Raw genomic sequence first — 24,890 nt, forward strand, 5'->3', positions numbered from 1 at the left:
AGCTACTAAGTTCTTTGCCACAGTTGCTACCCCTTAATATATTTGGTGTTAAGTGATTTATTGGGAGAAGGCTGTTATATTACATTAAATTTACTTAAACTACAGGAAATTGCATTAGTAGCATTATACTCAAGGTCTGAGTTCCACATGGCTTCGTTCAGCAACAGATTCCTTTCTGACACTGATGCTCCATTTACCCTACCCCAGCGGCCGTTCATTTTACCAGCCTATTACTTAAAATGACCCCATCTGACAAGAGAGTGTCACTGTGTTGGCTTGAGAATGACTGATGTGGTGCTAACATCTAGCCTTGACCTCTCCCACCCTCTTCTTTTGTCACTCTGTAGAGTTATCTGGGATGCCTCCCATTCAATCCATAAAACCTTAGTATCTTCCTTGTGAGTCAATAATTCCAAACAAAAGATTCCTTAATTAAAAAGTAAGAGTGTAAGTATTCAGCATGGCCTCTATGCCACAGTGGTTGTCCAAGAGTACAGGGACACATTCCAATTAATTCCTTCGTGCAGTAGAAAGAAAAAAGTAGATTATGCTTTCTTTTGGAGATTTTCCACACTTCCATGGAATATTAGAGATTATTTCTCTTTCTGTCCATGAAAAGGTGGAAGGGGGAGAGATTGATGCAATGTCCAAGCTAAGGCTAAACAGCCTTTGGCAGACCAAGGTATGAAACATTACCCTGATATATGTCACATTTGAGGTTGCATCAGAAACTTGTACACAGTATTTCACAGCCTCACTCACACACACCCACCTCTACCACGAGGTCCTTCAGTTTGTCAACTTCTTCTTCCAACTTTTTAACACTGCAAATCACATCTTTGCAGACTTCAATATAACATTTAGTTGGTGCCCACTGCAGTAGCATCTGTTAATAATTATAGTTATTTGCCATAATTACATAATTGTAGATCTTAATTTAGTATTCTACAGTTCATGTATCACAAAAGACAGTGCCAGAAAAGGTCTACAACTGCATTTATGCTGGGTTTTAATTGTATGATTTATGCACAATAAGCTACTACTCCCTAGCAGCCTTTGTTGGAAACTTTTGTCACCTTAACTCTCCTATCAGTAGAAACATGAAGAAACAAATCTATCTCATTTAGTTGTATGGCCTAACCCTTTGAAATATATTATTTTTAAGAAGTGTCCTTTAGAGAAAGAGCACTGGACAGCTTTCTATAACTATATAACAACCAAGATGGTGATGAATATTCATACTTTTTATTTTACAAGGTGGAATAATGCACACTAAATCAATCTTCTGTTTGGTTGAATACCTTGTGAGAATTTTTGAGGAAATGGTTATTCATGGTCTGCACAGGAATGATCAGCTTACTACACTCTTTATTCAACTTCTGAAGAAACTTGAGCAATTCATCTTCACTAGAAAGATAAAATATTTTGTTACTTGTCAAATGCTGTAACTTCTTGCAAGCTGAATATCACATATGAATTTTCAACACTGGCTAGTGAGTTAGACATGCAGTTTCATAACATACAAAAAAACCCAGTATCATTTTAAAAGTGAGTAGGTGTGAGATATTTAACATCTTAGCAAGTTGTTGGGTATTTTTTCCCCTTGTTTGTCCCATCCCCTCCCTCCCCTGCCTTATTTCTGAATGACAATACTTCTGACCTGCAGCTTACATTTCTGAGGTAGATGTGAGGGAAAAAGTCTGGTTTGTACTTTGGAGCTAAGACTGAAATGATACTAGGTTTAAGGTAACAGAGTCTCCAACAGAGTTGAAGAAAATAAGAATTCAATAATACTGGCTTGGCCCTTGGATCTGGAAACATATACCTCAGAGCCTAAAATATCTGACATTATCTATTTTCAAGAAAATTTTTAGTTGGTGCCCAAACACAAGCAGGAAGTCAACTCTTAAAATTTAGTTTGACCCATGTCTCCAAAAAGTGGAGAGAAGGACAGAAAAAATTAACAGATTCTTTTCAGCTTTAAGTTTCTAAAGCTTCCACATGACACTGACTCAACTTTACTGGAATGTCAGAGAAATTTAGTCATAAGTCATGGTGCCAGCCAGAAACTTGCTGCTGCTCACCAGGAAGAAGGAAAGAGGGCAAGGAAGAAGATCATCCAGTTGCTTTTACTGAGTGAGCTCTCAAACCCTGAAACTCCTGAGAAGTGTCTGTATCTCCAGTAGGAAAGTTTCTGCTAACTCTAAGATATTTGGGTCAATAACAGGCAGGGCCAAAACAAGAGACAATTACAAGTTCCTCCTGCAGAGCTTCTTGTTCTGCAGAGCCATAGTATCTGAATAAACTAACTCAGATTTCAGCATTCCTCCATTCCCTAGGCAATCAGCTATTAAATGCAGACATATAACTAAATGCAACATACTCACAGCACTTGCTTCTTTCCTCTGAGGTCAAAAAGGTATCCATAAAATTTGTCAAACAGCTAAACTAAGCTACACACCAATGCAGTGCATGTATCCAAATGGAGATGGAATTTAGGTCATTGAGTGCCATAGAGTGCCTTCCTCAAACTTTGGGCACAGGATCATTAGTGAGTAAAATTTCTGCCACTGCTCAGGACATCTGTGATTTGCAATAGTGCTGAACTGTTAAGACTTTAACATTTAACACAGAAATATAAAGAAACATAATAGGTATGCTGGAGGTTTAAAACCAGTACTGGACATGGTTTTCAGGAAGATGGAGAAGTACAAACGCTAATTAGTTTGTTTCTATAAAATAAACTATTGCTTGTTTCAGAACAATGTAACTGAACTGAGTATTTCAGGTAAAGAGCCCAAACACTAAACATCTGGAGATAGTCTAAAAGCTTCTCCCACATTACTACACTCAAGCCATAGTCATAAATACTTTCTTCTACTTAGATAACTTTTTAGCTGGCATCTTTTGTGTTTCATTACAAAGGAAATTATCTTTCGGAATTCTGGAAGGATTCTTGGCAAATACAAAGTATTTTTCATAGGCTTGAATTAGGGAGGGGGAAAAAAGAAAAACATTTATTCTATTATACTATTTCACTACACCATATCTCTTAAAAAAATCCCCATTTTCATAGAATTTTATACTTGTTGTGGTGACCTGCTCTTATATTTAGAAATGGAAATAATGTTTTCAAAAAATTATCACTTTAAAAAAGAATTAATGGCTGTCAAAACATCAGTGGCTACGCAGTGCTGGACACTCCGTAAGTTTATAATCAATCAGTTCAAGATTTTCTACTATGTTAGTTTTTCTATGACTTGATGACTGATTCTCCTTCTCACAGAATGACTTTGAACAAGTGGGAAGTAAAATCTTTATATAATAGCATGTAAACATAGCCTAAGATTTTAGTCTAAAGGTCAGATGCCTAGAATACATGTCAGGCAATTTTCTAGAAAACTATGCAGTGCCTGCTGTAACTGAAGTGCTGTCATATTTTGTGTACTTCAATCTTTAATTAATCAATTATTTTCTGGTTTTGAGAACTACATATGATCTAAACCCACACTATACTAGGAGTAAGATATGTCACTGGTGTGTGAGACTGCACCAGATACCGTGTGGGTATTTCATTGTATTTGGCCACACACAGTGAATAGATAATTTTTTTTTTTTATTTCTCTACTCCCTCTGTTCAGATTTTTAAGATGCTCTGCTTGAATGTACATACTAAACACTACTGTGGAACAATCTGAAAAAAAGCATACACTTTAACACAAAATGCCTAAAGCTTAAACTGGGAAAAGTCCCCTTAAACTGTAGCTAATTTTTGCTTGCTGAAGAGTCAACATCCATTTCCAAAGGCACCCAACAGATCCCTGGTCTACCACCTCAGCTCAGCAGCAAAGCCTCTATTTTAATACAAATGGCTCAGATGCTGTTAGAGCATTTATGGTGTATCTGTATCATATTGGTTAATATCCTCCTGCATGCTGGAAGTTTAGTACTTCAGTACTGCAGCACATGTACACATTTGCAAGATTCTCTTCTGAAAGTACACAGTTGTTTTGATAGAGAATTAAAGAACCATAGAATATCTGGATTGGAAGGGACCTTACAGACGATTTTGTTCCAACCCCTCTGCCATAGATAGGGACACCCTTCACTAAACCAGCTTGCTCAAAGTCCCATCCAAACTGGTCTTGAATACTTCTAGGAATGGGACACCCACAGCTTTTCTGGGCAACTTATTCTATTACCTCACTACCTTCACAGCAGAGAATTTCTTTTTTACATCTCATGTAAACCTGCCCTCCATCAGTCTGAAGCCACTCCCCTTTGTTCTATCACTACATGCCCTTGTAAAAGTTCCTCCAGGCTGAACACCCCCAAGTCTCTCAGCCTGTCTTCATAGGACTGGTGCTCCAGCCCTCTTGTTCATCTTTGTGGCCCTCTCCTGAACTCCCTCCAGGCTGATGTCCTTCTTATGCTGAGGGTCTTCGAGCTGGTTGCAGTAGTCCAGGTGGAGTATCATGACAGTGAATAGACAGGGAGAATCCCCTCTCGACCTGCTGGCCACTCCAGCTGCAAGTGCACATTTGTTGTGTCATGTAGAGCTTTTTCCAGGAGCTGAATTTGATGATCCTTGTGGGTCCCTTCCAACTCATGATATTCTGTGTTTCTGTAATTCTTGTCAACCAACACTCCCAAGTCCATCTCCTCAGGGCTGCTCTCAATCCACTCTCTGTCCAGCCTGTACTGGTGCTTGGGATTGCCCTGACCCAGGACACTTACACTTGGCCTTGCTGAATTTCATGCACCCACCACTCAAGGCTGTCAAGGTCTGCCCTGGGTGGTATTCCTTCACTCCAACACACCACACAGCCCTGTGTCATTGGTACACATACTGAGGGTGTACTCAATCCCAGTCTCCATGTCTCCAGCAGAGATGTTAAACAGTACCAGTCCCAACACCAACCCTTGAGGAGTGTCACTTGTCACTAGTCCTCATCTGGACATTGAGCCGTTGCCCAACACTCTTGCCCAGTGTGAATGTTCAGCCAATTCCTTATCTCTGAGTGGTCCCTGAATGAAATCTCCTCACAGACCAGAAGAAACATTCAAGTCCTCTATCAGGACTTAGAAACATTAAAGTCCTCTATCAGAGCTCTCTGCTCTTCCAGCCCATCTCAGCTGTTCAAGAGCTTCCTCAAATGCCTTGCACATCCTCCCAAGTCTGACATCTCAAACTTTGCATTGTGATGCAAAAACGTTCCTCAAGCAGGCCACAAAGTCTCCTTTTAACAAACACAGCAATGGATAAAGGTACCAGCACAGCACCAGCACTGGCAGCAATCAGTGTTTGAATGATTGGTTGGGAGTGGAAGACATACTGGACAGTCTCATGGACCTGGGACTCAAAGACAACACCATGCCAGGATCACATTGTGACTTGACTGCTAATGCACAGTGTCAGTGCAATTCAGTTTCCTCCAAAGCACAGAGACATGTACAGACTGAATTTGAACCCAAGCATATTCTTTGGGCCGATGAACAACAGAACTAACAGGGACTCTAGCCTTATAGCATTCAAGTAGTGCAGACAGCTCTCCCCAGCATTTTGGAGAGGGAAGGGATATCTATGTGAGTACTAGCACAGCTGTCAGATCACTAGTCAAGAGGGAAATACACACACTTCAAAGAGGAACTGAATCTTTACTATCTAATATGAGCATGGAATTGAAATTGAGGTCTAGGTGTGTCTTCCAGGAAAAAAATATCTTACACATAAAAGATAAGAGATTTTAGAAATCGTACGGCTCCCTTGTACTTCACTTTGTGCTGGATGTAGAGTGCTCTAGCAGTGCTTAGGGAACTTATCAAGTTTAATAAGATTGCTAAGGAACACACCTCTCAGCTTGGGCCTGGCTTCTATGGTACTGCACAAGACTATACTAAAAGTATGAGAGGTGTTGCACTTAAAAGCTGATGCCTTAATACTGTAATGGGAAAAAATACCAAGTTGGAATGAGAGTCTGAAAGAGTAACCCTTTCTTAAAAAAATTCTCCTTATAAACCTACTGATATATATAATCTATTATAAGGAAAATAGCTTCTAAACTTGCTTAATTGGTAAGATAAATAAAAGAGATATTTTAGAAGCCATTTAAGCTTACAATGGAAGAGAAAAACAATGAAAAAATCTAGAATCTAAACAGAAGTAGCATTTATGATTTAAGATACACATGTACAAGATATAATTTTATGAGTTGAAAATTAAGGGCCTATGCAGAAGTTATATGCATCTCTCCCACGTTTTATTTTATTGCATCTTAAAATCAGACAGATTTGACTGGAAGACTAACAGAGCCTACCTTGTCTAATCTTCCAACTTTGTTTGTGCAAAACACACCCACCACCAGCTCCCATAATCTACTAACTTGCATATTCTCATGAATGCTATGCATTAAGGGTAAAGTGAAACTATTTTACCTTTGAGCCACAGAAAATAACACGGTCACCTTAAATTGTTAACATTTCATTTCCATGTCCTTAGATATACTGTTAATACCTCAATTCCAGCTTCATAATTTCAGAGATGTCTTCAAATTTTTTTTCTTCCACTTGCAGATCGTTAATAGCATCTAGGAGTTTCTGCTGATCCCCAGGATTTGTAATGCCAATCTAAATTTAAAGAGTAATTCCAAATATTATTTACTTTTAGACTTACTAGACAGAACAGTACAGTAACACATTTCACTAGCTTCTAAACATTAAGATTTAAAAGAAATTCTTTTTAAGTTATTGCAACCGGCTACAATGCATGAAAGTGACAAAGGAAAAAATAAAACCACAGAAAATATTCAATGATGAAGAAAAAAATGACAAGAGATGAGGAACTGCTGAATTGAAACTGCACAGAATACTCAGAAAACCTGTTTAGGGTTTATTAAAAAAAATAATAATGGTAGTTTGCCTAAGTACCCCGTCTTGTTAGGATGTTAGGCCTTCCATTTCAGAATGATCTGAGTCATCTCTGACAACAAGATAATGAATCATCATGATGGTGATTCAGCATTAACTCAGAGAGAAAGAGTGGAAATTATCAGATCAGCATCAAATGGAGAATTTTAGAGGAAGACATCTTTTAAACTGAAGGAAAACAAAAAAGATACATACTATCTAACAGATTCTCCAAGTGATGCCTGGAGCAGAAAACACTGGCAGCTGTGCTATCCATCAAGCATCTCAGATTAAATTTTAAGTCACATTTAAATCCTAGACTAAGAGTTTTCTTGCAGAACACTTAGTGAAAAAGAACAGTTCATTTTTTAAACAATAAATGCTTTTGTGCCACATTCAGTATTTCCCTTGCTCATCTGACAGGCTGCTGTGCAACACAGGACTTCTGGTGTTAGCAGCCCTAACATGCTCGCCCACACAAGTGAAAAGCCTCTTGACTTTGCTCCTAAGGCACCAGGCGCAGACCACTCCTGCATTTGAGACTGCAAGGATCTCAGAGTCTCCAAACCTAGACTATATGGGACCCTCATTGATATTCTGTGGGCTTGTTACCTTCTGCACTCTCAGAAATCTGGAAGATATTAGTGTTTGCAGTCTCCCAGATTTCTGTTGGAAAGAATTTTGAAGGAACAGCTGATGACCCACATCAGATCGACACTCTAGGGAAGAGACTGTGCCTAGGGAAAGGCTTGCTTTTTTCTGAGACCCAGTGTTATGACACTCATTGTTCATTGTGACTGCATAAAACTGTCCTCCAGGTTCTCCACCAATCAGAGCTAAAAAATAATTAAAGGTACACTTGTGAGCCCATAAACATATCAAAACCATGTTAAGTTTATAGACAAGTAAGTTCTTCAGTAATGAAAAATCCAAAACAAGATTAATTGGGAATTTAACTACAGGTGTCAAGAACTTTTGAACTTTTTAAAGTTAAACTTTTGAAGATTTCCATGGGTCCCTGAATGAATTATACTGAAGTCTTTTTAGCAAATATCACTAGCAGCCTTAAGATAGAAAGATGTGAGTTTTGTTTGAATAATCTGCTCCACTTGTGTTGAGCTGTAAGTTTGCTCAATTAATTAGATTTCAGGTTTGCCTTGTGGAGCCCTATCTGGTATGAACTAATATTTTCTTAAGGCTTACAAAGCATTACAGCAGTCATTTTATCATGAATAAGTAAGCAGACTTCTGCAATAGCAGTTATTCTTGGGAAATTAAAACTATCTTGCTTAAAGTAGGAACTATTGTGAAGACTGCCTTTGCTTTTGACTCCACCTTCTCATTCCTGAAACCACCAAATCAGGATGCAGCTTTCTGATCAGCATATCAGGAAGATGCACTTTGTTCCCCTAGAAATAAAACATAATTTTGTTCTTCTGCAAATGGATCACTGAGCACCACCACAGCTTGAAAATATTTGTCAGGAACTAAAGAATGTAATAAATGTCACTATAGATAAAGCTTTCTACCACCACACTGATTCTGCATTTAGTGCTAAAAGGTGCAGAACTTAGAGATGGAAGGTTGATAGATCAATCCAAACTACATCCCAATTTCTAGATCATCTCTGCAAGAACATGAAGTGACCCAAAACCTGATTCTTCATGCAATAATGAATGCATGAAACAACCACAGTGCCATATGCCCTTCTTGATGGATAAGTGAATTTTTAAGTTGATGTTGGTTCACTTGTGTTCTGCAGTCCAAATTTTCCAAGTATTATTGTGAAGTGGCCATGTTTAAGAACATGCAAATGCTGTACAATGATTTGCTCATATCTGTAAAACAGACTATATGCACTCTCAATTTTAGCCAGATCAACTCTAAGAACATCTATTTTATTCTTTGCTTAAATACATACAAGGCAGCCCTTCAAATCCAAGCCCCAACTTCACTCCAGCATGAATGTGACGAGAGGTGAATAAGATGCCCTCAACACATGAAAGATGATATACTGCACAGATAAAACCAGTGAAGTTATGCACAAACTCTTACAAAAATGCTACTTTGCCCAAGTAACCACTAATTTTAATTAGTGACAAGATCTGACATATTTCTGTCGAATACTAAATGCTTTTTTCAGGGAGTGGGGGCAGAGGAATGAGTCCTGGAACTGTGATATAGAAGCACATAGACCAGGTAATTATCCACTTATGTAAAGTTCTGGATTATATTTTGAATTTTGATGTGTCAACTTTTCATTACACAGTCTCAAATCCAAAACAAGATGCCAATTTCTCTTATTCTAAATTAAATTAAATGTAAGAAAGAAACTGTTTTAGTCCTAAATGCATCCAGATGCTAAATTACTTCTGTTGCTATCTTATCAGAAAAATGCTTAAAACAAAATAAAAAATGTGTCATAAGTAGTGCAGGCAAAAACCTCCAAATGTTGAAAAGACATGTCCCAGTATACTGAACACATTTTTTTCCAGAATGGAACAGTTTATAAGCTTGAGGAATGCAAGGATTTCAGCTTGAAAGACTCATTGTTTAGGCTCTGTTGTAAAATACAGATAAAGGTATTTACAGAGAAAATATCTTCCTATATTGTTTGATGGAAGAAAGCTTATCATGTTAATGACAGGATTTCTCCCCAGTTCTCTGGATACAAAGCAGCTTAGTTCAGAGGCATCCATCAAAGGTCATCATTAATCTTTGTAGTAATAAGATCCAGGCTCTTTAAAACAGCTGGCTGTTAGCTGAAAGTCTGCCATCACAGTGAAAACTTTCAACTCTGAAGTTACAAGGAAACAGATTAGATTTCTTCTATCAGCAGCGTGGGGAGAAACCGTGAGCAGAGCTCTAAAACAAGACTGCACAAAGAATTTTGGATAACTTATGAAGAGCTAATAAGCCAGGAGTGTTATGCCATTTTTTAACTCCTCAACTGAAGACTCACTAATTAATTTATGTCCATACACAAAGTATGACTTATTTTTCAGGAACTGTTTCCTGCTGTTGCAAAGTTAACAGACAAAGCAATTAAATTCTTACAGATATTATCTTCCTGTGTAGAAGCAGCTGATCCCTGTTTGTTGAAAGCTTTTTGTTAGTTACTTCAGTTTGTTAAAAGCTTTTTTGCTTTTATAATAACAAGCCTCGAACAATTTAGAACAAGGAAACAGAAGTTCTGATTTTGAGTGAAATTCCACCTCTTTGGGGAGGGAACCATAAAGCTTAGCCATTCACTGAAGTTCACAAATCTCTCCTCTTCCCCCAGTGTTCACTGGACAAAAACAAGCAATAACTACAATACCAAAAAGTAAGTGAACAGTATGATCATACACTCTGACAGATTTACAGTTTAATGCAATCATGCCCAACACAGCAGCTCACACATAATGAGAGGAAATCCACAAGAATCTCCTTAAAGGACAAAACTACTATCACCAGAGGCTTTAGAATTCTAAAAATCCCAGGAGACCAGGATGCTGTCCAATGATCCTGAGGCTTCAGAAAAGCAGTAACACCAAAACACACTGACATGTCTTACAATATTTTGCCCTAGAAGAACTCTTAAAAGTCTCTTCATTGACAAAGCTCTCTATATTAACATCCTCTGAGAACACAGAATTACTTGCAAGTTCTGTCAGAAAAATTAACTACTCAGTTACAAGACAAAACATCAAGCAAATCAATCCATGCTGACATCCACTCTAAAGGAATACAATGTTGGATCCAGCTGCCAGAACACACACCTCCCTGGTACCAGGACTAGGAGAAAAAAAGCTGACACTAAGAACATGGGACACTAAGGACTAGCTCCAGTACAGGGAGCAGTCTTGAGGAGGCTGTTTTTACAAAGTCTCTTCGGAATCCCAGACCAGAGATTCCAGAGTTCCCCAGTAAAAAGCACTCAGAAGAATCCTGCGGACTGAAGTACTTATATTGTTCCAATGAGGCTCCTATAATTGGATTTTATTATAGCATCCTCCAGTAAGCACAGAAAGTCCTTGCACTTCCCACAGGAAAAATTCCAGCAAGAATAAAGAACAGCAACCACCACATCTCAGCTGAGAACTGAAGCCTTGTAATAATACATCATTTAGTCAAAAGACCAACCTTTGCAAGCAGCAAAAGACCAACCTTCCCAGCTGCAGTAAACTGCAAGAAACAAAATCTCCAGTTTTCTTCCCTTTTTGGGGGGTGGATAAGGTTTTACAAACCTGTTTGGGATACAAGATTCTACAATTTAAGCAATTGTAATGTAAGAAAGCTCTTCTTTCTCCACCAAAAATTAACACCTCACAAAGGACGACCACATCTAAAGTAGTTGTTCAGTATTATCTACTGTTTATCCTAGCACTGACTTCTCTTGAGAGAAATCACAATTAAAAACTAAAAACGGTAACAACTAACATTTAAACTAGAACGATTTCCTGCTTATCAATGATCACTCGTTGATCTGTGAGATTACATACTTCAGAAAAAGTCTGTCTATATTCACAATAAAATTCAAGAAGTTGCAGAAGATGTTGAAAGAATTCTTGTGAAGTTAAGACATTTATAATGAGAAGACATTAAAAACATTTAAAAAAAAAAAGGACAAAATTAAATTATATTCTAAAATAGTAAACTGACCTGTATTAAGTCATCTTTTTGCATGGTCAGAAGTTGTCTTAAAGCTATATCTTGTTCCTGTATAAAACAAAGGGGTTTCTGCCATCAAAAAGAATTTCAGAATAAAACAGTGTCAAACCTGATTTTCTTCCCTGTTTTACTTCAGTTTTCAGGAACAAAACCAGCTACAAAACATCATTATTGAAGCATTGAAAGATCTGTCTAGTTTAGAAACATCAAACTAGACAGATTGATGTATCTGTCATGTATCAAGAAAGATTGATGTATCAGCATGTATCAAGAAAACGAATTTAGTCCACTGCAGTTTAAGTTCCCCTTTTATATAAAAAAAAAATCTGTTTAAGGAATTTATTTGAATTAATATATTAAAGGTAATATAACTTTCTTTTTAATGCAATAGGTGCATTTTACTTTCATGTATTACTTGACAGGTAGCAAATATACCACAAAATTACCTGCAATAATTCTCTAATGTGTTCTAGACCAAGACCATGTAAAAACACTTCCATGTCATGAAAAGTTGAATAGGAACTGTAAAGATAATTAATGAGATTGAAGTTAGAAACAGTGGAAATTAAAAAAAAAAGAAAAAAAAAGAAAAAAAAGACATTCATAACAAAATGTTACAGAAAAGCTCCCCAGACATAGCACTTGGGAGGAACCTGAAGTTGCACACACCTGATGACAGAAATACCTTACAAGCATACAAAGTAATCTATCAAAAATTTTTAGACGTCTTTTCTGTCTAATAAGTTGAATTGAGCCCAAAGGGGGATGACTTTTGTACATAAAGGTAACTTTAAGTCACAAACATTCCAAATGAACCCTGAAGTTGGGTCACAAAAGCCTGAAAAATGTGGAAGTGGGGTAGAGGAAGACAAGTATGTACATAGCATTCATATGAATTGGACTTAGTCCACAACTGTTACCCTCTCCATTCCAGTTAAGCCAAAAGAGGTTCTCAAGAAAACAGGACTGCGTGTAATTAAAAATAGTGGAAATTACTCCATCAAGAAACTCATCAGAAGACTACTGTTGAGAAGGTAGATTGAGAAAGTAGTTAACACTGAACTGTCAGTTCAGAGTTTAACATTTATAAACAAATATAAAATACCAATTTTGATTCCCTTCTCTTGAGGGACTGAAGCATGTCCAGAGAAGGGCAGTGGAGGTGGTGAAGGGTCTAGAAAGTGAGTTGTATGAGGAGTGGCTGAGGGAGCTGGGGTTCTTTAGCATGGGGAAAAGGAGGCTCAGGGGAGACCTCATCACTCTACAACTACCTGAAAGGAGGCTGTAGCCAGGTGGAGGGGTTGGCCTGTTCTCCCAGGCAACTAGCAACAAAACAAGAGCTGACACAAGGGAGGTTCAGGCAGGACATCAGAAGAAATTTCTTCACTGAAAGGGTGGTCAAGCCTTGGAACAGGCAGTCCAGGGAGCTGGTTGAGTCTCCACCCCTCAAAGAGTTCAAGAAATGACTAGAAATGGTGCTTAGCATTAAGGTTTAGTTGACGTGGTAGTGTCTGGTCAAGGGTAGGCCTCTATGGAGGCGTATTCCAACCTAAATTATTCTAGGATTCTAAAAACAGAATTGGGTGAGGCCTCAAGTACTCTGTCTGAGACTACCTCACTGTCAACTGCTACCCTGTGAACTGCCATCAGCCTAATGCTACAAAAGTAGAGCATTCCAAATTCAGCAGGACTGCCTGAGCAGGGGCATTCTGACCAATCAGAAGAGACTATGGGCACTGCAACCTGTCTTTTTAAGACCATGCAACTCAAGCTGAAGGACACAAGCAGATGGTTTGTTGAGGACTTCTTAGCCAAGTTCTTGCACAAAATCATATCAGAAATCTCTGAAGTTGCTGAAGCAGGTGCTGATTTCAGGCATAGGGCACCTTCAAGCCTCAGGGTCAGGGGCACCCTCTGCCAAAACTTCCAGAGCTTAACTAGTGTTCATACTTAATTTTGACTCTCCAATTGATTAAAGAAAAAAAAAAAAGAGCACAGCTCTTGGTGGCAATGAAGCTGAACATAGGCATTCACTGAAAGCATCAAAAATTTAACATCAAACAAAGATAAGAACAGAACAAGAAGTATGCAACAGGGGAGCATACAAATTTAACAGAGCTGAAATGAACTGACATCAGAACCTGGCTCTCCTACACTTTACACTAAATGAGAGGTAAGAAAAATCTAGAGCATGCTCTTTGTCTATATTGCCAAGAAAGTTTGCAATCTTGAAAAATTGATAGTACATTAATATACTTACTGTGGACTCTTGACAGCACTCCAAACAAGACACACATTATGTATCAGAACAACTTAATCATTTATATGAACAAATACAATATTTTAGGAATGTTTGTAAGCTAAAATTACACTACAACTGTATTTACCCAACACTGTAGTCAGAGACAGCTGTCAGAAATTTGCAGATAGCCTCTTGCTCAACTGCTTTATGGTATCTCCCTTGCAAGTGATTTGCAGCCAACGAGAGCAAACTAAATATCTGGAACATCCAAAATGAATTAATTATTATCAAAACTCAAAATGTATAAAAAATACATGGGAGTAAGATTACAATCAATTACTACTTACAGGGAACATGGAACATCTGCCACTTCTCTAAAGCATACATCTATAATGAGAAGTTAAGACTAAACTAAGAGTTTACCAAGTGCAGTTCTGAATTTGGTTAATTCAGAAACACAAGGATGAACACTGAGCACAGTGGTGTCTATCACATTGTCTAAAAAAAACCCTACAGAATCTGCCACTACAGAAAAAGCCAAACACCAACAAAGTAATTTTTGCTGCTTGTAGACAAGAATTCTATGCAGTAAGTTCTCTAAAGAACAAAAGGCACATGACTCTTTTAATGTCTCCACTTCCAGTGCATATATAAACATAAGATTTACCAATCTACAACTGACAATCTAAGTTAACTGTATGTGACAGACAGGGGTTCTTTTAACTAATTAAAGAAGAAGCCTTCTGGTAGGCATCACTACACACTGGTGATGGATTGCAGACACTGAACTGCCTCTGTGTGGGTTTTGAGATAGTTACAAGAAAATTCAGCAAAAGAAGTAGCACCTCAATAAATCTAAAAAAAATGGTGAAACCACTTGCTTAGAATTTAAAACTGGACTGGCTGGAAAATAAGCCCCTACTGAGGCTAGCAGGATGGGGGAGAATGAGAACGGTAAAAGTGAGAAAACTTTTCATAGGCTGAGATAATACAATTTGATACATGAAGGGCAACAAAAAAACAAACCCAAAAGCTAAAAAGCTAAATGATGCAAAAGCAGGCACTTACCACCTCCCACCAGCAGACCAATGCCCAGCCACTCTCCAATTTTATTGCTGAGCATGATGTTAGAGGGCATGGAATACCCTTTGTGTCAGCTGGAGTGAGCAGCCCAGGGCTGTTCCCCCTCCAAACCTCTTTCTCACTCTCAGCCTACTTGCAAGAGATGGGGAGCAGAGTGAGAAATAAAGATGGCCTTGATTTTGCACAAACACAGCTCAGCAACAGCTAAAACACTGGTACATTATCAACCCTGTTTTGGTCACAATCCTAAAACACAGCACCACACAGGCTGTTTGGAAGAAAAATAACTCACAGTCATATCCAGAATAATACAAAAGAAAAATATTTTCTCTCCCAGAAACAGTTTCTGCAGACATCATCTGTATGACAGCCCCTTGGGTTGTTCACAGCCTGAAAGCAGACCCTGAAGCTGGAAGAGCTCATGACCATTAAATATCTCAATACCATCTGCAAGACTTTGCACCAATTGTGTGAAAGTTAGCACTTCAGGTCAAGAGGCAAGAGCCATCTCTCAAGTGTGACAAGCCTGTATTCCCTCCATGTCAGAGAAAGTCATCTCATAAGATTATATGGCTGCAACCTGCTGAACAAGTTGTTTATCAAAGGCAGAAGGCACTTGTAACCCTTCTTGGTAACCTGAGCCAGCAGATCACTGAGCCTCAGACACAGATCTTGCTAGCTTCCACTGACAGCTCTGTGCATAGCTATTATTTTTGCTCCTGCCTAGCCCTTGAGTCTGGCAGGGGAAAAAAAAAAAGAGTTAAGAAGCTGTAAATTACAATTCATAAGAGTGAATTATACAATTTTGAAGAGGCCGTGTATAAAGCCACATCATTGATAAGAGCAGCTCAAAATACAGAGGATTACGGTCTGACTGATCCACCATGTATCATGTGATAACAGCAGTAAACATTTATTTTAGGAGAATACATGCTGTCTTCAGTAGCTCTTTATACTGGTAATTAGCAGCTGCTCTTTCCATGATCTGATGGCCAATATACATTACTTCAACCTTCCTCCAGAAAAAGGACTTTAAAATGGTCACTACCAACTACTTTTTTTTTTTGGCTTCAGCCTTTTCACTTCCAAACTCGATGAGAAGCTATACACTACAAATCAGTTTTATTATATCTGCATTCTCTCACATACTTTGGCATATAGATTAAAACACATTTTCTACTTCTCATATCAACACTGCAAACATGAATAATCCCTTGTTTTGTATTCTACATCTAAAGTCAATGATTCTGAAAGAATAAAGAAAAAATGTTTCCAAAACACTACAATATAGCCTTTACAGACCCGTGAAGAGTTGTGTTATAGCAGAAAATAGTTTGTTATAAACATAAATGTAACCGCACTAGTATTCAACTAGCTGCTATTATGTAGTTATTAAAGTAATATTTCTACAAAAATTATATGATTACTGAAAACACTTTTGACACAAAACACAGAATTTGCATTTCTAAGAGAAATGAAATACCTCTAAATGTTTATTGATTTTTGCTAGGTCTGCTGCTGTTTTTTCATCCTTGGTCTGTAGATTTTTGTCGGCTCCTAGCTCAAGCAACTTCAAAATTACACTTTTATGTCCATGCTGTGCTGCCCATATTAATGCCTGCAAAGAACAACTTTGTTTTACCAATTTTACCTATGAAGCAAAACCCAACAGTTTCAATCAATAAAACACAGCCAATATGGAAACAAAGACAATTAATGCAAGAGGATCTCAAAGCAGTGCTAAAGGGGAAAATTCTGAGAAATATTTCTCAGAAAGCTGTACTTTGAAACAAGATAGTGGGTACACACTTTTAAAATTTCTTATCATTAAATACAACACACAAAATAAATCACTTACTGTATATCCATTTTCATCTTGGGCATTTATGTGTGATCCATGAGCAACAAGAAAAGCAACAACCCGAGGATAGCCTTTTCTAGCTGCATACATCAGTGCAGTCATTTGTTTCCTGAAAGAAAAGGCACCAGGTGAAATCAAGTATGTCAAAAGGCAAAAAAAAAAAAAAAAAAAAGTTGGCACACGTCTATTTTCATTTTAAAAATGTATTTTTAAGATACACTACCTAACTGATGTGTTTTACATGCAGAACAATTTCAATCCAAAGTTTGGAAAAAATGTGCAGTTTCATTGTGGGCAAGATGTAAATCACAACTGAATACTTAAGAGAAAGAATATTAAAAATAACAACAATGTTAATAAATGTAAAACTCTCTCTAGTAGAATTAGTGTAAGCAAAATATCTGTATCTTTAAGACCCTGCAGTAGGGGCCTTCTGTGTGTGTGTGGAGATTGCTTTTATGCTGGAGATTTTCAAAGCTCTCCAGTGAGGTTTTTTGGGTCTCTTCTCAGGGTGGTATTTGCATTGCTGCCCGCTTGATCTCTGCTCAGGTAATGGCCATTCTGTTTGGTTTTTTTCCCCCCTTGGCTCAGAGAAGCTGCAGGAGCAATATCTGAGCTACCTTGAGGGTGAATTCTGCAGCTGCCTGTCTGAAAATCCAGGGGGGCACCATGCTGGCAGAAGTGGAGCAGAGCCACTCTGCTCCAGCCCAAGATGATGTTGACTGCATGGAGTTAGGAGAGGATGCACTGAGTGGCTCCAGCCCAGCTGTTTCACCTGTTGTGCCCACTCTGCGGTGCCTTGCCATGGGGAAGCTCTTTGTCTGCTGCTGGAACAGCTCTGTGAGGCTTCTGCCTTCCAGGGAGGGCTCTCACACCATCTTGGCACTCTGTTCTACAAAGCCTGAAACTCTCTTACCAGGCTCATTTTGGGAACAGATAGTTTCCACCATTTTGAGTCTCTCTTTGTTGCAGAAGAGTATGAGGTCTAGCAGTTTTTTATTTTTTTCCCCGCACCTTTTGGCATTCTGTTTCTTAATAAACCACTGTTTTTTCTCTTTCATCTATTATTATTCACTTGTTATTGGTGGGAAGGGATTGTTGGAATACTTAAATGAGATGATTCATTCCAAAGTGCTCTCCTTTGAAGTGTCTCAAACCAAGACATGATCTTACACTTCTAGAGATGCTTACAAGATGAAGCCATTACAAAATATTTCTCAAAAGCTTCTGTTTGCAAAGTACCTCTGAGATGCCTAACACATTCTTTGGTGGAAGAATACTGCAGAATTAAGGAAAAAAAAAAAGGCAGTATTGGAGGAAAAAGATTGTAGAGTTTCTGGTTGCTACTAAGTAATAAGATTTAAGGTAAAATATTTTATTACTGTTGTTTAATTAAAATATATTGTATTTTAAAAAGCAATAGTTTTAAATGAAAAATATTATGTATTGCTTGTAATGTATAGCTCCATGTCAAAAATCTGCTTTCTAAAGATTATTCTATTGTGCTAGGATATATCTGATGGGAGGATTGTTCTTCCCAATACTGGGTTTCTTAATAAGTTCATCAGCCACTAGAGGGATCCCCAAATTCATGTCTTAAAGCAACTGCCTTAAAATTTCTGCCTCCTTCCAGACAATACTGCTAGAACTAAGGCATTGCACATCTTTCTTTGGCTTTGATCATTCATACAAGGATAATGTTTTGTCTTATGCAAACACAGTTAAAATTGTACTGAATGTAATCCAGTAACGTTACAAATTTGAAACAACCTTATGCTAGGGGAAAAAGGTCAATCACACAGAGATAAGCAAAATGAAAGGTAACCAGACCTTCAAGACATACAGTCAACAACATAAAGTAACTTGGTAATGAAGCAAAAAGACTTGTATCAGTCTAGAACAGAAAATAAGATTTTCTATTTCTTTCTCATTTCTATTTCTTATTTTCTAGAACTAGTCTCTAACTTAGTTCATCAACACTACAAAAGCAGAAGTTCTGACTATATATGAGGAGACATTTCACCATGCAGCACAGCCAATCAGTGGAACTGGCTGCTCAGAGAAATGTTTTATTCTCCTATCTCATTGACCAGATGGCAACCTAGCCCAATTTTACGGCAGACATAGCTTTAAAGAAGTTGGACTAGAAACCTCCTGAAATCCCTTCTGACATGAATTACCCTATGGAGATTACTATAAAAATAGAGAAAGACTATAATCTCCATCTTCAACTTAATAACTTATATCCATATATCTCGCTATCTCTACAGATCTCTATAGAGCTGTCTATACAAAGACATATACAGAAATCTATATTTTAAAGAATGAGCAGAAGTTGATGATAACCTAATAATTTGTAGCCACAAAATGCAAACTTGTTTGCTCAACATGGACACTCACTCCCATGCTTCTTTCTTTTCAGTGGTAGGTAGCCTTTGACTAACTTGCCATGCCATCACCTTTGAAATATTTACGACTTACATCTGACTGCAAAACCAGTCCAATCACACCTGATTTCATTTTCATTTCTCTCACTCTCAACCTTTTTTTAATTTTGATACTACATCACAACTATCTTCTGCTTTTTCAAAGGAAAAAAAAACTAAACAAAAGTCCTGAGGCTACAGAATAGTCTTTTCTCCAAAGAATTTGATGTAGTTACAGCTGTATAGTACAGGCATGATACCAGAAATCAATGCAAAAACTCAATGACACTAAAGCCACTAAAAGAACTGCTCAATTCGCAGGTAAAACTCAATAAATACAACATTTAAAAGGTCCATCAACATGATTGTGCAATTAGTACTGCAAGCATTCAATTTTAATGCTTGAGTTTTAACTTCAAAGGGAACAAGCTGTTACAGGATAGAAATACATGCATTGCTGCACAAATTTGCACCTCTAGGTGCAAGAGGGTGCCCTGAGCCACCCCATGAAAGCAGCATCCATTTAAACGTACGGCCACAGGAGGGAGACAAGAGCACTGGAGAAAACAAACCTCCACAACAGCAAGCTTTAACATGGCAAATCCACTGTTTCCTGCTTAAGTTGAAGAGAAACTAAACATATTGGTACATACATACAATCTAAAAATGTTCATAGAGAGTGTAGTGATAATCATCTAGACAGATCTTAAGAATCCTTTCATAATTTTGAGGAACTGCTGTGTTTCAGCAGTCTGGCTTGCAGGTGACCTTCTTGTCCAAACACCCATTACATCCGTTTGTATGATACAATTTGCCACATGACATTTTTCCATTGAATATGATACTCAAGTCATAGTCAGTAAATAAATAAAATCTTAAAAGGCATATAAGCAATTTATTAATTAAGCACCATGTTTGCCTCCAGTTTTGCAGTGCCTATATAAAAAGCAGGGTCTCATGAAATGAAGAGAGATTTTTGTTTGTTTATCTTCAGAGCCACAGAAAATTCTGAGTTGGAAGGAACCCACAAGGATTACAGAGTCCAGTTCCTGGCCCCAGAAATGACAAGCCCAAGAATTACACCACCTGGTTGAGAGCATTGTCCAAATGCTTCTTGAGTTCCCTCAAACTTGGTGCTATGGCCATTTTCCTAGGACCCTGTTCCCATGCCCAACTACCCTCTGGCAAAAGAACCTTTTCCTCATATCATATGTAAACATCCTCTAACACAGCTGCACACTCCAAGTCTCCCTGTTTTTATACTAAGACTGGAGAAAACCACAAAAATTTAAGCTTTTTTAGTTTTTAGGGCCATCTCAAACTTTGTATGTGACATGTATCCATAGATACAACCAGAAGTTCCGACAGGCTCACTTTACCTTGTGGAAAAAATGGGGCAAAATTTATATCATAAGACAACAAGCTGAACAGACCTACTACCCTGAAGCTGTCTATCGTGGATAATCAAGAGCCATAACAGAACTGGTAATAAAGTTTTGCCTTCTAGATGGCAAGCATCTGACTCAAAAATGTATTGAATAGCTTTAAAGAAGTCACTAAACTGGATCTGTGGTGCAGAATTCACTGCTCTTGACAAATAAACATACTTGTGTTTGGGATCACAATCTCAAGCACAACAAACTTCACCTTCCTGGAAAATTTCGTAAGAGGAAGGAGAGGAGACGTCTCCTATTTACACACAGGTTTCTTTCCACTGGGGGGACATCTATAAAAATTCAGTATTTCAAATTAGTGATCTTGAGTTTTAAGTAAAGCCTTGAAACTGGATACATCTTTATTAACTAGACCAGCGTATCAATAATACTAGAAAAATACAGCAGGCAGAAAACAATTTAACCCAGAGTTTAGTCTCAATCTTTTCTTATTGAGATCCCCAAGCAAAGAAATGATGCTGCAAGACACTATTTTAGTCTATTGATCTGTAAACTGAACAATTCTTCAGATAAACAGGAAGCATCTTCAGAATCTTTTGGAGTCAGTTTCCCCACTCCACTGCTACAAATTAAGCCTGGAACTGAGAAATTAAGTGGCAACAGTGTGTTCACAGTGACAGAAGATAATCTATTTGCCCATTTTCTGACTTAGTGGGATTTAGTGATGAAGTGGGAAATCCTATATAATAAGTAATATTGGAAGAACATATTTTAGTATAACTTTAGGAAAGCACTGCAGATTAAAAAGCACTACTTGAAGATTTCCAAGCCTTACAAAGGGATAAAGTATATAATTTACATTTTGGAGCAAGAGGAAGGTGAATGACATGAGATAAGCAAAACAAATTTCTCAAGGTAGTACTCACTTAAATGAAGCATTCAGGCCGTAGTACTCCAAAATGGCTATTCAGAGCAGGCTTTACAATGCCTTCATGTCTCACCTAGCCATTACTCTACTTGTTTGACTTTCAAAACACTTCAGCTAGCACTTATGCTTTGATACACTACTGTGGGATCTCAGCACATCGTTCCCGATGTCCAGAGATGCCAGGAGAACCCTTGGGGGTCTCGAAAACCCTGGAATGTTGCCAAGAGTGCTTGGTGGCTTGATTTTGATCCATCCACAGAAGTAACAAGAGTCTGAGGACAAGAGAATCACTTTAGAGTAAAAGGTGTAAAAGAGACACATTTAGAGGGTGAGATATAGACTTTAAGGTTTTTGGTACAGGGGGGTTATGGAGACAAGATGGAGAGATCGGGGCGTGTCTTGTCCTTCTTCTTTCTTCTTCTTGTCCTCCATCTCCTGTGATGATGTTGGCACTTGGGGATTGGTTTCTAGTGAAGGTGCACTTGCCAACATGGGCGAAAAGCATTGGGAAATAAAGGTAAATATTGTATACGTAGGTTTTAGTATAAAAAGACATGACCGCCACGTGGGTGGTCAGAGAGTGCCTGTGACTGCCTGCAGATCAGACCTCTGTTGGGCAGACAGAAAAATTTTGTAGATAAGAAATAATAAACAACCTGAAGACCGAAAGCTGAAGAGTCCAGACTCGTCCTTTGCATCGCGCCCACCAAAGAACCACCCTACCCGTGTCGGGGCAGAGACAGACAGCCAGACCCGACACACTACATTCTCATCAACAACAGTATTTTTACAGCCACCAGTACTCAGTTTCCAATTCTGATTTATCAAAAATATCCTAAGTTACGCTACTGAATACTTTCTGCTCAGAACCATATCCCCTTGCAAAGAAACCATCTACCTACCCATTCCTAAACTCACCTCCTTTCTTTGCACTTCAAAAATCATGTGTCTTTCCCCCTAGTCCTTCCCCACTCCACAGACATTTCATAAATTAGACCCACTCCCTCCAAGTTTCTGTGTATCACCTCCAGATGTCATTAAATTAAAGAGCCTTCTGGTTGCCCTGATGGAGCAAAAGAGAAAGGATAAACATTAAACCCTGCTTACATGAAGGTTAAGTATTCTGCTTTGCATTCACACACACTCCAGTGGCTGGTGGACAAAAGAGAAGCTTCCTAGAATCATTCTGGTTCTTACATGCTAAGAAAACCATGAGACTAATAGAACCTTAGTTCTTCCCCTGCTGCAAGCAGATCACACAGGAAGTACTTTCACAATAATCTCAACTCACTGACAGTTCTTGATCACTCCCACAGAATATCCTGCTTGCCCTAATGAAACAGGTGGAATGGGACTGCAGTGCCACAGAGAGGGGCTGTTTGATCCCTTATCGTCACATAAGGCAGTTTATTGTGTTTTATTCTCATTTCTGAGCACAGAGCAAAAAGTCCATGAGAAACAGCAGCTGTTGTCTGAGCAGACCCAATGATGGAGTGGCATGCACATATATCAAACACTGGAAAAGCATAAAGGCAGCTCAAAGGTTTGAGATTAAAAGGTCTGGATTCTTCAAGTCTCTGCTTTTATTTAGCACAAATATGACATTTCTGATTGTCACTTAATTTATCTTTTCATTTGAGAAAGACTACTACTGCAAAACTGAAAAAGCCACAACCATATGTGGCTGGATGCATGAATAGGTCATGTTAGCCAAAAGGTCTAAGGACACAAAAAGACAGTAAATAAATATTTGTAGATAAAGATCAACCATACAAAATATACCCCAAGTTTATAAATAAAATTTAAAAATTAGAATTCCTACCTCTTGTGTCAGCTTTCACACTCTCTTCCCCCAAAGTTTAGCAAAAGGCCTGTCCAAATAAAAACCTGCAGCTCTGCACTCTTGCTTCCATTTCCAACACCCAAGACAAAGTTAATAATGCAAAGATTTCCCCTATTTTTTAAAGCAGGATGTTTATTCTAACACCCAGGTATCTGACAACAACAATATGCAATTATTTCAGAGTATGTAGCTTTCTCTTCTCTCATGAAGAATTTCTAGTCTCTCAGGTAAGAATAAAAGAATAGCATTTAAATTTGGTACCAGACATCAGTTTCACTTCAGGAGAACTCTGTTTCCTCCTTGTCTATCAGTACTTGCTCATAGTAAAGTCCAGGGCCTTGAGTAATTGAATTCTACTAAGGAAAACCAAAGGCCTTCAATTCTATTCTTTTTAGAGAGCTACTCAGTCTATACATCCCAGGTAGTGTGGTGAAAAGGGTGTGGTACAAAAAAATGTACCACACTGTTGAAAACTAGTTGACCTAAGCAGTATTTTTTTAGCAGAGGTTAGACAGTTTATCCTGGGGTCAGTCCAGAATTTACTTCTTTTTGATGTGAAATGAAATCTTTCATCAGACTGTAAAACTACAGACATCTCACGATGCATTGCTTCAAACCAGTGAGACAGAAAGTTGTAATTGAAGAAGGACACTATTATTTGTTTCTAAAAGGAGCTTAACCTCTTTAATCCAAATTATTCCAGATTGCAGCAGAATAAATGTATTTTATTAATGGAATTTTGTTTTCCATGGGAAGCACTCTGTGAAAAGAATATAGCCAGATATCCACAAAAAAGTTCAGAAGTAGGATATAAACTTAAAGAATGAATTATTTGACTTCCATCCCTATGCAGAAGAAGCAATATGATTTAGGAAAGGCAGAGGACATATTTCTTGCCCTTATACTTCAGTCAAGTGAATAATTAAGATTAATTTTTATTTTATTCAGCTGAAGAATATACTTAAAATTTGATAAAGCTGATCACAGTTTTATTTACTCAGATTAACAACTGTACTAACAGGTGTAAATATCTGGGTACTAATCTTTTCTTATACAAACAGCAGTCAGCAGTAAAATTACAAGAAGTATGTACACTTCATCTTAACTACCACCAACAGCTATGTCTATAAACACGTCTCTGTATAATAATATTAAATTCTCTACTGTATTCACAGATGTGGGGTTTTCAATACCTGCAAGTGAGGTTAGGGTCAGCATTTCTTGATAAAAGCAGTTCAACAGTGTTCAAGATGTTCTCCTCTGAAGCTTGTGCACTACATGCTGCCATCAACACGGTGTATTTATCTGTTTGGAAATTTGCAGTTAGGGAATTACATATGTAAATGTAAATACCATGCTAATCCAGAAGCCCCTTTAAAAGGCTTTAAATTTGCTAGAGTTGCTACTGAGACTTTGATACTCTATGATATTTGGAAAAGGCTAACAATCTTGTTTTCCTGTCTGTAAAAATCACTAGAATGATCAGGTAAGAAAAAGGCACCTGAGGAGATACTCAGAAACATGACAGTGAATCACAGTAGTAAAGCATTTATT

At 37.9% G+C, this 24,890-nt stretch overlaps 1 protein-coding gene across 1 annotated transcript in view; it reads right to left on the minus strand.

Annotated features, from left to right (window-relative positions):
- The window catches only part of ASZ1 (ankyrin repeat, SAM and basic leucine zipper domain containing 1), a 40,004-nt gene that overhangs the window by 5,681 nt on the left and 9,433 nt on the right, over nt 1-24,890 (minus strand). The window contains exons 4-12 of the mRNA XM_071423702.1: nt 24,530-24,641; nt 16,743-16,854; nt 16,368-16,502; nt 13,947-14,059; nt 12,006-12,081; nt 11,551-11,607; nt 6,515-6,627; nt 1,302-1,407; nt 773-886 (exon numbers count right to left, since the gene is read on the minus strand). Of these exons, the coding sequence (XP_071279803.1) occupies nt 773-886; nt 1,302-1,407; nt 6,515-6,627; nt 11,551-11,607; nt 12,006-12,081; nt 13,947-14,059; nt 16,368-16,502; nt 16,743-16,854; nt 24,530-24,641 (938 nt within the window). The remainder of the gene's footprint in view (nt 1-772; nt 887-1,301; nt 1,408-6,514; nt 6,628-11,550; nt 11,608-12,005; nt 12,082-13,946; nt 14,060-16,367; nt 16,503-16,742; nt 16,855-24,529; nt 24,642-24,890) is intronic.

The sequence above is a fragment of the Agelaius tricolor genome, unplaced genomic scaffold, assembly GCF_023055355.1.
Source record: "Agelaius tricolor isolate 1412-34295 unplaced genomic scaffold, bAgeTri1.0.p SCAF_3, whole genome shotgun sequence".
NCBI lineage: Eukaryota > Metazoa > Chordata > Aves > Passeriformes > Icteridae > Agelaius > Agelaius tricolor.